General features: G+C 46.4%; 5 protein-coding genes across 5 annotated transcripts; 1 reads left to right on the top strand and 4 right to left on the bottom strand.

Annotated features, from left to right (window-relative positions):
* Nucleotides 1-2,060: 2,060 nt before the first annotated feature.
* Nucleotides 2,061-2,612, bottom strand: N7455_011590 (uncharacterized protein; the record flags this gene model as incomplete). The annotated part of the gene is made up of 1 exon (XM_065606708.1): nucleotides 2,061-2,612. The coding sequence occupies one exon, from the start codon at nucleotides 2,610-2,612 to the stop codon at nucleotides 2,061-2,063; it is 552 nt and encodes a 183-aa protein (XP_065459874.1).
* Nucleotides 2,613-5,476: 2,864 nt separating this feature from the next.
* Nucleotides 5,477-5,961, bottom strand: N7455_011589 (uncharacterized protein; the record flags this gene model as incomplete). Its single annotated transcript, XM_065606707.1, has 2 exons — nucleotides 5,477-5,733; nucleotides 5,769-5,961. The coding sequence occupies 2 exons, from the start codon at nucleotides 5,959-5,961 to the stop codon at nucleotides 5,477-5,479; spliced, it is 450 nt and encodes a 149-aa protein (XP_065459873.1).
* A 3,930-nt stretch (nucleotides 5,962-9,891) lies between these two features.
* N7455_011588 (cupin domain-containing protein) lies at nucleotides 9,892-10,546 on the bottom strand (the record flags this gene model as incomplete). Its single annotated transcript, XM_040954324.2, has 2 exons — nucleotides 9,892-10,227; nucleotides 10,286-10,546. 2 exons carry the CDS (start codon nucleotides 10,544-10,546, stop codon nucleotides 9,892-9,894), a joined length of 597 nt encoding a protein of 198 aa, XP_040815090.2.
* Nucleotides 10,547-10,647: 101 nt separating this feature from the next.
* Nucleotides 10,648-11,584, top strand: N7455_011587 (uncharacterized protein; the record flags this gene model as incomplete). The annotated part of the gene is made up of 2 exons (XM_040954369.2): nucleotides 10,648-10,680; nucleotides 10,811-11,584. The coding sequence occupies 2 exons, from the start codon at nucleotides 10,648-10,650 to the stop codon at nucleotides 11,582-11,584; spliced, it is 807 nt and encodes a 268-aa protein (XP_040815146.2).
* A 167-nt stretch (nucleotides 11,585-11,751) lies between these two features.
* Nucleotides 11,752-12,995, bottom strand: N7455_011586 (putative short-chain dehydrogenase; the record flags this gene model as incomplete). Its single annotated transcript, XM_040954477.2, has 2 exons — nucleotides 11,752-12,034; nucleotides 12,088-12,995. The coding sequence occupies 2 exons, from the start codon at nucleotides 12,993-12,995 to the stop codon at nucleotides 11,935-11,937; spliced, it is 1,008 nt and encodes a 335-aa protein (XP_040815210.2). The 3' UTR covers nucleotides 11,752-11,934.
* Between the last annotated feature and the right edge of the window lie 3,429 nt (nucleotides 12,996-16,424).

The following is a 16,424-nucleotide window of genomic DNA, read 5'->3' as shown; positions in this document are numbered from 1 at the left end:
TTGTTGCCACCGCCGATGCACTCTGCAAGATCACTGGGGACCGGAGGCTTGGCAGGGGACATACAATAATCCACGGATCACCAGCCAGTGCACCAAATTCCTTCGATATTGCGAACGTAGGAGATCGGATGTGGCATCAAGGACTCGGTTACTTTGGTTGGATATTCTACGTATCCAAAGTTTACGAGCTTGTTGATACTGTTCTGATAATTGCAATGGGGAAAAAATGCTCCTTCTTGCAGAGATATCACCACGCAGGAGTTATGTTGTGTGCTTGGGCAAATTTCAGGTACATGGTGCCAGCATACATAATCCCTTGTCTTCTCAATTCTTTTATTCATACACTGATGGTATGTATATTGTGCTAGCGTTATTTGAAGACCCAGAGCTAACTCAAGTTTCATCAGTATTCCTACTACGCCTTGGTCACACTGCGTGTGCGTGTGCTTTTCTATATCAAGAAATGCCTTACCAGCATGCAGATTACACAATTCCTTGTGGGGATTGTTCTTACATGGATTTACTTTTTTCTCGCTTATGATATTCCAGTGGATATTGGCTCTGTTGAGATGCAAGATTCACACTTTTTGGTCAACAAGACGGGAGATATTAGGGAGCAGTTTATTGGTTCTCGAACAGTACATTGCATTGATACAAGTGGTCAAATGTTTTCTTTTGTCTTAGTGATGGTATATGTTTTCCCATTACTTTGGCTTTTTGCTCGATTCTTCGTTCGTTCTTATATTCTTGAGACCAAAGTTAAGGTTCAATGATGAATATAAGTGTTGAATATTTTACTCTTATGGAAGTGGTCTTTTCTTTGCGTCAGGATCCAGCCTGGTTTTTGATTATTACAAGCGGTATAGCATCTAATTCTTAAATAATATCTAATTTTACTGGCTAATGTGATTATAAACCATGTTTTATCCATTTTCAAGGCAATTTAAAAGATCAACGGATCCAGTTGGGTATGGCCCCCAAGATTACTTACAGCGGAAGATACCTAGTTCAATGTACTAGATCGTTTAGCTGAATCACTATATATAGGTTTTTATATATCGAATGTCGGGTAATCCGCTAGTATTCACTAGCACTATAGGCTCTAAACTAGTACTCTATGTGATAGAAAAGTAAACAAAGTAGGTAGATTAGAAACAAGTTACAAATACATCCCTTTTCGGATATCATTAATGTGTGTTGGCTCATGCCTAGCGCTTAGGCCGCTTCTTACAATGTATAGAAATAACTTAGTTAACTAACGACATACATATAGGTAAAGAATTTGTTTGTAGAAAGTACTGGTTTTTATCGCCGTCACACGCATATAAACAGACACCCTAAAGTCATCAAAAAAAGACATCAAAAAGATATCACAAGGTCTTATAAACTACCAACTATTTTCATATCCATGTATATATCACCGCTTTTAGGGGGGGCGCACTAGCTATCTACTCTTTAGTGTAAATAAAAGGTTATTTTTACACTTATCAGCTATAAGCCACCCTAACAAGTGTTGATATGTAAACCTATACAGTGTAAATAACATTGTTTTTACCTGCTAGAGATGATCAGCAGGCATATCCAGGGTACCTTACTTATTAAGGCCTCTCCAATAGTAATTAAAGTATGCTCATTTTTGCCAGTGTTAATTCTGACATGAATACTATCCAAAAAGAAATGTGGGTTTATCGCATCCATGTGTGGCACCTATATCGCTGCGTAATCTAGTAGAAAAGGAAAGAAAAGAACGAAAACTAAAATAGCTAAAAAGAACCCTTGGCCTGAATCAAGTGCGTTGGATATTAACCAACTGCTCCTTGGCACTGTTAATCATGGTTAGGACGCGATTGAACTGTGCCTGGTGGTCGTCGGCTGTGGTAGTTGGAATAAAAAAGCCCGCGCAGGTACGACAAGGTCGGCGAAGTTTTCTGGCCGGATTGCATTTTGTATGGCAGCATTTCGGGAATCGTGCAGGCCAACCTCTGCCTGCACATGTCGCACATAGTCCTCCAAACGTTCTACAGCCGCTAGGCCAGTTTCAGCCTGCTCGTGATGGGTAATCACGCGAATTTCCATTGACGATTGGGACGAGCGGTTTCGCTGGTGACAACGGGAAGTTTCGGGAACAAGGGGCAACTGAAAGAAATTACAACGGACGGCCCGCCCTTTCCACTGACAGTTGCCACATCCTGTGACAACACGATCGATATCGTGGTAACGGACACACTTTGCCCAAGGTCCATCACTTTGTAGACAGTTTGTGCATTCTTGTTGTGATACTTCTCCCAAATCTGAATCAAGATTGATTCGAAATTTGCAGCTTTCCTGCCGATGCGTTCGTCCAGGCGTTTTCCGGTGTAGTGTGTCGTGGACCTCTGGAGAGGCTCCCTCACAGGAGTGGCTTGCTTCCGTTTGACAATTGCTCGTGTCTTGAGTTTCCTGGCGTTCCTCGCCACCTTCCATGGCACCGTCATTGCATACTCTGTCCAGGGACCTGGGCCATGAGGAGCTGGGGGGGCACTCTGTTTTGCAAACAGAGTGCAATATCTCCCAAACACACGGGCGAAAAAGGAATCGGGGCGGAGACTCGAGCCTTCTGCAGACATACTCATGGTTAATAATCAAACTTTTCAACCACTTCCTGTATTTTTTATTGACTGTAGTCGCTCGGAGCTTACCAGTTCTGCTGGCGGAGCAGGCCTCCTCTGATTCCACTAGATACTGCTCACTCAAGACTCGTTGTGGACTTTCGAGCACATGTAACCGCCGCGCCTCTTCACGGTTGCGCCTGCAATTGTATCCAGTCAATATCAAACATAGGGCGCAACAAAGCACAATCAGACTGTACTCACCTGTCTCGGTCCCAGAGATATAATAGAATGAGAATGGTACACAACATTACACACAACACGAAACACAAGCCCCACACGAGAGCAATTCACCAGTCGGGTGGGACTTTCGGAGTGGGAAATTTCATTTTGCAAACGGCTTGCCGCCAACACCCTCACGCTCACAGGTAGAAAAATATTTGACTGCCTTGAAGAGAGGAAAGAATGTACACAGAGAGAGGAAGAAGGGAGGAAGAGGGGAGGAAGAGGATGGAAATAGGAGATAGTAAACAAGCTAGCTATGGGAGAGCAGGAGCCACCCAGTTATCCGTCCGGACACATTCTATATTCATCTCTATGGGAAGGAACACTCATCCGTCCAAATCATAGCTGATTGGGTTGAAGTTCTTCACAGCAATATATGAACTCAGTTTGCTCCAAATTAACAGATCCTTTAAATAATAGTCAGCCTTCATAGATGTTAAGTCCATAAGTAGGTAGCGGTTGGGGTATGTTCAGAATACCAGTTCCAATATGCCCAATACATACATGAACTTTTGTTTAAAATATTAACATGGGAAATAAAGGCTGTTTTGGTCCCACCATCTGGGCGTAATACGATTGGACCATGGATATATTCAACAATAAGCTGAGGCTCTAGATTACCCAATCAATATAAGATTGAATTAGGAGGTTACGCCGGCTATTTGATATAACAACGGAGATTTCTATTTACAGCCGACCTTACTTCGGCCTCGTACTAGACTACTATAGGATGCAGAAGGAAAAGTAATATATGAAAAAAACACAGGTCATCTATAACTGAGGCATACAGACATTAGCCAGCGGTCCCGAGAAAAGAATGATCCACCAGCTCAGCAAGCCTTCTGAAGGTAAAACAAAAACAGGACCTTTATAACACCTTATCATCACCTCAGCCTAGTCCAAAGAATTGCTGCCACTTAGTTCTCTGACGCCTCATAGGGCAAACAAACCAGGTGGCCAATTTTTGAAGATATTGTGAAGTGTTGTATGAAAGGCGAGCTTCTAAATCCTTTCTCATCTCCTCCTTTTGTTCCTCTGGAAGATCAAATCCCCGAAAGTTGATACAGCACCAGCATTCCAAAGTGCAGTGACCTCTGCCTTTCTGTCTTTCTGATAGATGTCTCTGTGCGCAGCATCCACATTTCCGGCTGCAACATCCGCCTCGGTCCGAACAATCCCGGACCATTTCCTCGCGCATATACCATGTAGCATTGCGTCTCACGATATCATACAATCTTTTGATACTCGATCCAAGCATAGACTCTGCTCGGTAAAGGGCATGCTCTTTTTTCGGGTATTCGGATTTCACTTCTTCAATTTGCTTCATTGCTTCTTGAAGCTGAGTGTTGTCAGATATGATAGTTGTAGCCTTTTGTAAGGCTTTAACTCTGTGGTGTAAGGTTTCCTCGCGTTGCGTATGTTCACGTAGAGCTTGGTCGGCGAGTAGTAGATCGGTCATTATAGACCGGTCTACTCGACCAAAAACATAATCGTATACCAGCGCCCGACGATCATCACACATAAAAATAGCCTGACCATCATCACACACGAAAAGAGCCTTAAGATTCTCACACATGCAAAGAACCACTGGAGGTCTCGGAACAGAGCCACTGAGAAATGCCATATTGTAGACGAGTAGAAAATTTAGTATGAGAGGAAGAAAATCCCCTGTTGGAAAACCAAAGGGTTAAGTAGAAAGGTATCTGAGATGACAGAGGAATGATTCTTACAACTTCTTGCTAACCTGTCTAGCATTCTAAGTTTTCAATTAGTCTACAGATCCATTTCAAGGTTCCAATATTCCACGGTTCTAAAGAAGATCGAGGCCGGTTCCTAAAGTAAACTGCTAGAATATTCTCGATATATTCTGTATAGGCTTTGTTAATATCGCCATAATTATCGACGCCATCCTTTAGTAACAGACACCTCTTCCCAGAGTCAGAGCCGTGTGATTAGCTCAGCTCGAGATATATTTTTCTCTTCGGAACCGGCTAATTCTGTTCAAAAGTCTGTAAGCGCTATACTTCATCCATGAATCGTACTCTTGTGTAATCACGCTATAGCGAACTATAACCTAGGCTCTACGTAGGATTCTCACCCTATCTATATCACACTCACCTCCCACCTACCATCTATTACCTACTCACTAATCTCATTTTATGTTTCTCTTCTACACGAAACCTGACACATACGACCATAGGGTGTGGAAAACAGGGCTTCCCGTCCGCTCAGCCGTACTTAAGCCACACGCCGGTGAGTTAGTAGTTGGGTGGGTGACCACCAGCGAATCCTCACTGTTGTATGTTTTGGTTATTATTTTTTGTCTATGTCTTTCTTATAATATATAATTTCACTGATTTATTTCATTGTCGTTGATGGAGTCGCCCCTCACCTTCCCCCTGGTACTCAGGAAACCCCACGGATGGGTTTGCTATTGGTCTATATGAAGTCTAGACCCCAATTAGTACTATTGAAGCCTACATAGGGTTAATAAGGAACATAGGATGAGTGTATAATGGAAAATCGATATTGTATTATAGGATCTTGTCCCATCCGACGTAAATTTGGCTATGTAGACAGTTTCCCTATCGTATTCGTATAAGTTATAGGCGACAGCAAGCAGTTTGTGGCTCGTAGAGAGAGCCAGTGCGCATGGGGTCCCACTCGGTGTGCGACTCGTCCATATGAGAATGGTCTTCGCTAGTTCCTTTCCTCGAGCCGCCTGCGACATATGGTCTAAAGTCCGCTCGTATAGTGGCTCCATGCCTCTCGGTACGTTTTCCAGAATCTGGTGGATTTCCTTTCTGCTGTGGCAGCGCAAGAGTTCCTCGAGCACCAAGATTGTCCACAAGAAGGACCCCTTAAATTTTACTAGAATATTCTCCGCTAATGTACCTCGATCATCAGGTCCCACAACTCTTAAGACCTGGGTCCTCTTGTCAATCAAGAGCCTGATATCTGACTCTGTGTCTTTCGTCGACATTGGTAACGACTGGACTAGGCTCGGTGGAATGGCCGAGAAACTTTGGTCCAGACCGACCGTATCCCGACTTGTGACGAGAATTCTCAGGGGTATAGATTCGTCCATATTGCAAAGGATCGCCTGCAAAAGGACCGCAGTATTGGAACATTCATCCAGGGCGTCGATAACCTAGTAATGCCGAGTAATTGCGGCCTCGAAAATTCTAGAAAGGAAGAGGATTCTCCAGACGGTACGGTCCTCGGCACGGTCTAAGCAAACGCCGTCCGCCTGTATCCCTAGGATAACATCTCCAGCTTCAGAATTGGAGCTAGCTATCTGAAAAGCCAGAGATCGGAGACAACAACCTAGGTTGGACTTCGACTTCTCTCTATGTTCAAAGAAAAAGTAATTGCACGCCTGTCCGGACTCCTTGAGCTGATCGATAATATAGCCAGCAAGAACAGATTTTCCAGTTGCTGGTTTGCCTTAAATCCATAGCGTCCTATCATTTCCACATTCCCTATCCCTTCATTTGACGTAACTGGCTTTGGCCGAGATCCATCCGTATGAACTGTGCGTTCGAGCTTCGCAGACGTTTATAAGATCGTCATCTAAGATACCGGAAATTTCTAGGTACCCCTTGAGATTTTTAATCCTCTTACGACTCTGCTTTAGGAAAAAAATCCAGAATCTCCGTCCCAGTTCTGCTTATAGTAGAAGCGAGCGAGTTTCGTAGAAGGGCATAGTCGGGGTCTTCATATCGACCGGTGGTTAGCAGCTATGGGTATCTGCTTCTCTTCACGGTACCCGAGGACGGCCGACTCGGGATCGACGAGTAGTAAATTTAATATTCTTATATCCTGTATTTCGTAGAACGACTAGAGCTCGAGCTCAGCCGAAAAATGCCGAAATTTATCGTTAATTACTTAGATCGCCCTAGAGTTCGGTTCTAGATCCCCAATATAAGCACGGTCGTACGCGACCTTAAAAGGTTCTTCAGTATCTTTGCTAAGTGGGAACCTCGATACGGTGTAGCGAGGAAATAAAATGCGGTAATTCACCTAGCTAGCGTATTGTGTATTGGGACTTGTTTCGCTAGGATATATGCCTTCTTTATCACTAGGCCACCCATACCATGGCCGATGAGAACGATGTCTGTGCCGGAATTCAAAATCTATGGCGAAGTGCTGAGCGCGCCTAGGAATGACTTACCAATGTGGTGTATATTCAAGCAGTCCTCCTTGCCCTTCAAGTAGTGCGAATCGTATTAATAGCTATGGATGCGAACGTTCTTGAATGTGGGATCTTTGGAGAGCCACTCCTTTAGCCAGAAGTGAGATTGCAGGGCCGACTTGCTCTATGTTTTTCTAGAATTTCCGCCTAGACCATGAATAAAGATGAAGTCGATCTCTGGCGTCGATGGGAAATGTAAGAGGTTCGATCCAAGAGGCCCTTTAGTATCCTCCGCTTGATTATCCGAGCTGGTTGATGTCCTCCTAGTCAGGGTCTTTAGCAGAGAAAATAGGCTCTTCGAGCTCGTGCTTGATTCACGACTACTTGAAGAATTGTCTGGGTGTAGCTCGGGGTTTGCGCGCCGCTGCCTCCGAAATAACTGGCAAAAGTCAGTAATCAGGTAGGATTGAAGTTTCTAGGAGGCCAAGGAGCTGAGAGTAAACTATTGTAGCCCACAAAGCTTAGTGGGGAGGGCGCCAATCCCGGTTGCCCAGAGTCATCAAAATGGTGTCGGCACAACGGTCTGTTAATGCAGAGAAGAATAAAACAATCCTATAATGTAGCTGTTTCAGGAGAAATTTTTGGGCATGGGGTTGAATCACGTAGTAGTGAAGCACCCAATCCCCTTTACTACCACCACCATCCCCACCCCAAGCTTCCCAAGCTTCAAATCACGAATCAGGTCGCTGATTTAACTGCTGTGTAATTCCCCCCGTAGGCTCGGAAAGGACCGCCACGTAGTTATTTGTCCTAGAAAATCACGCGATGTTTTAAGCACACTCGCACCTTCTTTCCCTTTTCTTGATGACATTTTGTTGATTTGGTTTAAAAAGGAAAATCCGCGTACTGTGTATTGTGTATTATTTCGGAAGGCCATCTACCATGACTCCCGAGACAAATCAGGCTAGAGGCAAACGGTGTCAGGGTTGTGCTCCCTGTTGGGCATTGGCGTGACAGGATAACTACGATCTCCATGAATGGGCACTGAATGTTGGAAGACCTCCTAAGATTAGGTTAGCTAAGAGAACCGAAAACTTCCAAGGTTCCAAGGTTGGAAAGGATCAACGGAAATACCCGGACGGGCCGGTCCGGACGGTCCGCCCGGTCCGACCGCGAGCTCTGCCTAGGTCAGGTGATTTCATTTTGACCTTCGTATTTTATGTCTTGTAAGAATATAGCCGTATTTACGCTGTTCAAGAATATTCGGCCACTCATGCGGCCTTCTCATGTTTCTGCTGGTCTTTTTAGACGTTCGTTTTCTATTTCTTTTGAGTGTCTTTTTATATCTATACAAAGGCGGCAAATAAAGCATACTTTGTGCAAGAGACTTATCTTTGTAAAACCTTTGATTGATTGATACCTAGCTACCCTCGTATAATGGTATCGATGGTAACTCTAAGTGTAAAGTGGATTAACTCTAGTGTTAATCTAGGTGTCGGGGTTTAGGGAGGACTTCAGAAACCTAGAGAGAGAAAAGGTCTCTCCCACTTAGTCTACCCAGACCAAGGTGATATGATACATATACGAGAGTGCGCGCTTTTCAAACACACTCTATAGTTATTATAACAGAGTGATATTAAGCGAAGTATGCCCTAGGGTGAGTGCTTCAATAATATAATAATTATTATTCTATTAGTGTGTTGAAGCAATGTGATTTCAGCCTAGTGCTCGTGTTATCACCCTGTGTACGGCGCGATTCTCTCCTTTCAACACTCATTTAATTTCATTTGATAGTTGTCTCCCACACGTAATATGATACATACGACCATAGGGTGTGGAAAACAGGGCTTCCCGTCCGCTCAGCCGTACTTAAGCCACACGCCGGTGAGTTAGTAGTTGGGTGGGTGACCACCAGCGAATCCTCACTGTTGTATGTTTTGTTTTTTTGTTATTTTTTGTGGAGATGTAGTTAGTTAGTGTGCTGTATTTTTTGGGCGGGTTGAGTGAGGGTTTTACATTGGTGTTAACACGAAAGGAGATGTGGGTACGCGTTATAAAGCGTATTGCTTAGTGTCCTTGCGGCGCAAGGGATCATTCTCGGAATTTTGAAGATGCTAGCAAACCTGGAGTCGGTCATAGAATGCATGCCTTACTATTGTTCCAAGTAAGGTTACAAGTAAGGTTACAAGTTACTCCGAATTCTTGAAACTCGGACGTTATTTTGCGATTAGTTTGATGTGGCAAGCCGACTACGAAATGACAATTATGACTCTTTCTTCTACTAGTCCCCAAATCAGTATCTCAACTGGCTTTCTTGACTATATCAAAATTGCCTCCCATACTAGCCATTCGTAGATTGAGCTCCCTCCAAACCCGATAGTACTAGTAAATGATGTATTTGATTTCCTGCTTCTTTATTATATGGTATTTAGGGTATAGGCCCCCGTTGGCCAGACCTATGCTGCAAGATAGAATTTTACATTAGGGTTCCCCACCATAGCCCCTCCGTCAATAGGAGTAACATAAGATGTATACCTTTCAGTTAATCTCATCTGGCCACTTGATTTCGTAGATATCGACTCCTACAAACAGCGCAATAGAGTTGCCGGAACTCAGCATGCTATAATACCTACAGAAATAGAATTGGAAAAGAGGATAGAGAAACCATAAGGCCTTATTTTAGTTTCAAGCAGGAGGATTATAAGAAAGAAAATAAAGAATAGGGAGAGAAAGTTCTACGTAGGTAAAGCAAGCCGAAACAAGCCTAAAATATAAGGCAATTATGGACTCTGACTGTGATAACTTCATCTTCTCTCAACGTGCTCGCCCTCCTTCTCTTTATCCATTACACGTATGTGTCATATGTGTCACATCAAAATCAGTCTAGTGATCGTCTTCAAAATCAGGAGAAAGCTCATTTAGCTCAACCACAAATTCCTTGCCGTTAATGGGATCCATAGGTTGGCAATCCAACAGGACAAAAATCATGCGTCCAGGCTTATCTGGCGACAGGTTGCGCCATCGGTGAGCTGTGGCGCGCTGAACAAGGACATCTCCTCGCCGCATAATACGCCTTTCACCACTGTCCAACTCAACCTCGAATTCCCCTTCAATAACTGTGCCATAGTCCAACGACATGGCACGGTGCATGGGTGACTCCACGCCAGGTGCAAAGTCAATCATGCGCACGAGTGTACCACCAGGAACGTGAAGACCGGGCTGAAAAAGAATATTCAGTAAAGTTTTCTCCTGGACTTAGGGATTCCAGGAAACTCACTGCATTATTCTTTGCCAGGGCGATATCGACTTCGCCATTGAGATCGACTGCTTCACCCTGGGTGGTGTAGAGGATATTTTGGCAGCCACGGCCGTTTGCCATCAAGGCCTGATGGTCTCCATTATCAGCGGGAAGAAAAACTCCTTCGCCTTGAGAGTTGTGAGTCGTGATGAAGCGCTTGATGTCGGGGAGACCTGCTCCTGGGAATTGGGTAAAGGGGCCCTCGGTGGCATAGATATCGGCATAGACTTTGGACGACATGTTGGATAACACACGAGCTTGTTTATTTGAGTAGGGAAATAAGATACGAAGCTCAGAATTTATGTCAGGAGTCTTCAAATCGGACTACATTGTTTGAGCTGATGTTTACTTCTTGGCATTATATCGGACCTCCGGTTTGTGTTTCACCCGAACCTCAGTTTGCGGATTACATCGCAAGTGCGGCACCCGATCCCTGCTTTCGACTCAGTCTCGTTAATTCAAATACAGCTTACTCTTTGAAATGTTTTTTGCTATACTTGAAAGCACTGCCACAATCTTGCGAAGTTCAGCTGTGCGAAGCAGAACTCAAGCAATCTTACCCTTCAATCACATCCATATCCTCCCCCCTACACAATCCACATCTCGGGGATCACTTGTCTCTTTGAACCATCCAGTCTTAACCTGGGCTATGCTGCACCCCGAATCTACAACGATTTAGATGACAAGGCTGAAATCCTGTCCTTTGAGTCAACTCGGGAACTCGCTACACTAGACCAGAGCATCCTGCGAGCTCCGGAGGAAATGGGCGTCAACACAATCATTTTGAGCTCATGCCAGATCATGGGTAATGAGTCTGGACCATGGAAGAAAGACTCTTTTGGTCACGGATACGTTAAGACAGTTCTCGGACGTGGGAAGGGGTTTGTCGTCGAGCGGGGTGAGAATGTGTGGAGTTGGTGCTCTGTTCGGGACGTCGCTTTCGCCATTGTCTTCGTCCTGGACAAGATCATCACTGGCTCTTCCGATATAGAGTATGGTCAGGATGGGTATTACTTTGTTCAAACTGGAGAAGTGAGCTTCAGAGAGCAGGCCCAAGCTGTGGCGACGAAGCTCCAGCAGCTTGGTAAGCTGGATACCGACGCCATCGATGAGTTGAGTGTTCCTCAGGCAACTGAGATCCATCCCTACGCTGGTCTTCTATGGGGGGCAAGTTGTCGCAGCAGAGCTGATCGTCTAAGGTCTATTGGATGGTCACCACAAGAGACAGACTGGAAAGCTTTTATGGATGAGACTGTCGTTGCTGTTACCGCTGATTGACCAAGAAGGCTGTTAAGCTGCTGGGAAACACAATAATCTTCATTTATGTCTTAAATCTGAAGAGTAGATAACTAGAAGCCATGCTTGAGGGGTTGCTGGTATCATATTGCGTTTACTCAGATACTTGGGAGATGTAGACAAAAGTCCCGTAGCAAGTAAGATGACATATGTAAAATTGATATTAGACGATACAATGGGATTCACAATCTTAGGTATTCATAGGTAGATGTCTGCTCCAGGCATCTTTCCCTCCTTCGTACCACACTGCTCATGCACCATTAGCCCTTCCTTCCACGTGCATCCCTTCCTACAGGGTTATCGCGATCCACCTTACGTGATTAATACTCGGTTCAAACCTCAGGGTCAACATTATGCAAGACTGCAGTGATCTCTGCCCAGACCTTCTCTCTCACGACCTGCGCGTCCTGGCTTGTGACAATAGTACCAGGGCTAAAGACATGTCAGTGACGTGAACTATCAGTTCTTGAACAGAATGGACTTACTCTGTGATAACCTGATTCTCCAACCACTTCCCGTGAGTTCCAAAACCCTGGCTTACTGCATGCAGCAATGTTTTGCTACCCTCTTCCACCGTCCTAGCAATCAAAGCTTGGATCAGCTTCAGAATCCACGGCGCCTTTTCCCTAGTGAGGAGATCCGATTTGCAAAATCCCGGCGTCACGGCATTGACAATCACAAGGGGGTTTCCGGATTCATCACGGGGCACAAGTCGAGCTATCTCAATGGTAATGAAGATATCCATGAGCTTGGTGACACCGTAGCGCTCGGTAGCACCGCCTGCCGCCTGGGATGTCTTCCACTGCTCCTCGCCATTCAAGATAGAAAGAATGCCCTGCTCATTCCGCTCAGGGAACTTGATCGATTTGTGGATATCGCTCGTAAGAAGGGCCAGATGCGGTTGTGCTGATGGATCCCGATTTTTAGTTCGCAGCAGTAGCGGCAAAAGCTCTAGACTGAGGAGCGCGGTCGATAAAACATTGACCTGGATTCCTCTCTCCCACCCATCGCGAGTGACAGCGTACTCGACCGATGCAATTCCTGCATTCATAATAGCTATGTCCAGTCGGCCGCCCTCTGTGACAACGTGTTTCCGAACTCGAGCCGCGAAGGCTTGGACGCTAGCAAATGATTCGAGATCGATCGGCCATACAAAAACCTTTCCTTTGTCGGTACAGCCAGTGCTTGATTCGATATCGGCTTTGGCATCTTCGCCCTTGCTTAGGGTTCGAACGCCCAAAATGACCGTACCGGCGCCTAGAGCGAGCGCATGTCTGGCAGCTTCCCGACCGAGGCCAGTGTTTGCACCGGTGATGAGGATGGTCTTCCCCTCGATGACCGAGGAGGGTGGCAAAGTCAGTCTGGTAAATAGAAGGCCGAATAAAGCACTCATGGTCGCTTGAGATCGAGCAGAAGGTTGAAATTCAACAAACTCTAGCCTCTTGGGAATGTTTTTTTATTTCAGGCAATGGAACCTGCCTGAAACCCTTGCTTCATGAGGTCATTCTCGGTTGATATCCGATGGAGGAATGTCTGGCCGATGAACCTATCAATCAATCAATCAATCAATCAAAGTTCAATTAACCTGTTGCAGTCTAACTAGTTGCGTATGACTATGCAGGCGCTTCATCCAACCGAAGCAAGAACTCGAAGCCCAACGCCGAGCGGGATCTCTCCCAGAGTATACAGATAGATGCTAATTGTAGAGAGTGGAATCAGCCCATTCCTGTAGCCCTTAAAAACCCCAAATCCCCAAACCCGTACATAAGAAATAACATAATGACTGCATGGAGTGCACCCTCCATCTTCCATCTCTCACTTCTCTCACTTCCATCTCTCACTTCTCTTTCTCTCTCTCTCTTTGCTCTCTCCCTGCTCTCTCCCTGCTGTCTCCCCTGCCTCGGTTTCAATTGATGGTGACGTTGTCCTGGCCAGTTGATTGGCATGTTTGTCGACTTTGGCTGAGTTCTCGTGTCACAGCATCGTTCTCGTCATTGGCTAATACCCATCGTCTTCCACACCTAGATCCATTGCCGCGAGGCCTCTCGGTTCGTCGTCGTCATTTTCCTCCTCGATTCCAACGTGTTGAAACTGCTGGAGGAGACCTGTTCGGTGCATGAAGTTGACCACGTAGCGGGTGGCCTGCGGGTTCGACACGATCTTATCGTAATCCATCTCGTTGATCCCAATACCCCACAATTGCTCCCACAATTTTGTACGCGGCACTACGTACCGCGGACATTGCATCAGGATATGTTTTGGTGTTTGTGAGCCCTCATCACAATTACACCGGTCAGTCTCGGCTGCCTTGATTTTGAACAAGAAGTGTCTAAGCCCGATCCGCATTGTACGCATCTGAATCAAGATCGCACATTGTGGCTTCGACAGTCCTTCGTACAAACGAAGTGTCTTCTTATTCGGCGCCTGCACTAAGCGCTTTGTCGGAGCGGAGGTTCTCTCCCGCTCCCACTGCTTCTCCCACCGCTCTCTGATTCGCTGGCGTACCGCTCTCTTAGCAGCTGCGGCGAGGCGGGTTATCGGTTCACCCGTTCCGCTCCCGGTCGCAACTCCCATCCCCGCACCAAGAAGCGCTGCGCTTTTTGCTTCTCCATCGGCAAATTCATTGCCGTCCACACCAACGTGTGCAGGGATCCACCTGATGGTGACTTTGGTTGGCTGGCTTTGCGACCGGATGGCCCGTACGTGATTGTATATGTGTGTGAGTACGTACTGGCCAGACGGTCGCTGTGGGTTTTGAACTGCCTGAATGGCAGCTTGGCTGTCGGAGAAAATGATCACTTCTCGAGCCGTCGGTTGTCCGTTATTAAGATTTGAGTCTGTACCCTCCTTGGTTTTGGCAAGTGCCATCTCAATGCCGCTGAGCTCGGCAGCGTACACTGTGGACTGAGAGTCCGTTCCAAGGTATCGTCTTTGTGACGTTATTTCCGGGTAATATCTGGCCGTTGATGCGCCAATATGCCCTGCAAACCCGCTTCCGTCTGTGAAAATCATGCTGGTACGACCGTGGTCATCGCAAGCAACATCTTCGTAAATACTATTGTGGGTTTCCAATGCTGCTTCCTGATTCTCAATAAAGCAAGGGATTGGGGCTTCCCATGGTGCAAGAACAAATGCCCGTTTTTCCTCCCATTTTTCACTCAATTGTAGGCGTAATGGTTTCTTCCGCGCAATCGCTTCGGTCGGGGACCATCCACTGAGACTCCTTTGCGATGCTTTCCTGGTTTTCGTTACTTTGACAATCTGTGGGCAGGCCCATTGCGGGCCGGTAAGGATTCGTATGGCTGTCTCTTCGACGATTTGCTGCAGTCGTAGTTTGATTGGGGTAATAAATAGTTCTGTATCCAGTGCTGCCCCTGCCGTTCCCCGGAAGGCACCGCTAATCAGGATTGCCGCACGTTTTTGGATTTTTGTGAGTTCGTTTGTGAGCTTGTCGAGACCTGGTGTCGCTCTTGCAGCTGGGCAGTACCACGCAGACAGTCCCCATAGCATCTGTGGAATGATGACTGCCTGGTATACCTTCCGCATTGCGATCAATGATGACCCCCAAGTGGAACCTGAGATTCCGCGGAGTGCTTCCAGACTGCCAGCTCCCTTTGCGAGCATTTTCTTGCGGTGTGTCTTGAAATTGAGGTGCTTGTCGAGCCATACACCGAGGTATTTAGCTGTATTTGATGGTGCGAGGATGGTTGGTATCGGGTCCCCTGGGATAATCACCGGCATGTCGTCATGTCCTGATGGATCATCTGGAACCTCCCAGATGTCAGCGTTTCGGGGAGGCGTTTCGCTAGTGGTGTTGATGGTGGCGGTGGATTTTGGATTGTTGAAATGGATCAATTCAAATTTGTCGGGTGCGAATTTTGCTGCATGTTTGCTAGCCCAGGAGGCCGCTCGTTGCAGTGCCTTCTCCAACAACCGGACGTTCTCTTCATAGCTATTTGAGATAGCCAGAATACAAACGTCATCCACCCAACCGTATGCCTCACTCTCCCCATAGTGTAGCCCCCGTAATGTACAGGCGCGAACTAGTGGTGCATTGAAGAGTAGGAATAGGATCGGTGAGATTGGTGAACCCTGTGGGATGCCGGTTGGTGTAGGAAATTCTTCGCTTAGGTGGCCGTTGGGTAGCTTGATCCGCGTACTCCTACCGGTAAGGAACGACTGTACCCACGGAGTGAGTACACCGAGCCCCATTTGTTGCATATTGAACAGTAGTCTCTCGTGAGAGACCATGTCATACGCTCCAGCGACATCTAGGAGTAATATACTCGCTATCTTACCTTCCCCCCAGGCCTGGTGTACTCGCCCAAGGATCAACTGGATTGCATGGTCGACAGATACCCCTTTCCGTCCCCCAAGGTGTGTATCCGGGAGCAGTTTGTGTTCCTCCACCAGCCATGCAATTCGAGTCGCAACGATTGCCTCGAGGACCTTGCCGAGCGTGTTTAGTAATGCAACTGGCCGGTACGATTTAGGGACTCGGTAGTCTCGTGGGCCGGCTTTCCGTAGTGTCACTGTGACGGAGGTTTGAAAGTGCTGGGGGTTGTGTCCAATTTGAACGCAGGCGTCAAAGATCTCAGTGAGGAGTGACACAAATCGCTTCTCTGATCGTGAGCCTGGCTCTGCAAGGACTCGCCACAGTTTGTTCGGCAGTGTGTCGTATCCAGGTGCTTTATCGGGTGGCGCCTTCTTTATTGCAGCTCTCACTTCGGTGTCGCTTACCGGTGGAAGCTGGAATTGCTCTCTTTGGGTGGTGTGGATGTCGGAGAGATCCGCTTCTGGTGGTTGCGGGAAGAATACCTTA

This window comes from Penicillium solitum (assembly GCF_028829755.1).
Source record: "Penicillium solitum strain IBT 25940 chromosome Unknown utg000009l_segment0_segment0, whole genome shotgun sequence".
NCBI lineage: Eukaryota > Fungi > Ascomycota > Eurotiomycetes > Eurotiales > Aspergillaceae > Penicillium > Penicillium solitum.
Note: the sequence above shows the minus strand (reverse complement) of the source record. Positions and strands in the feature narration are given on the sequence as shown.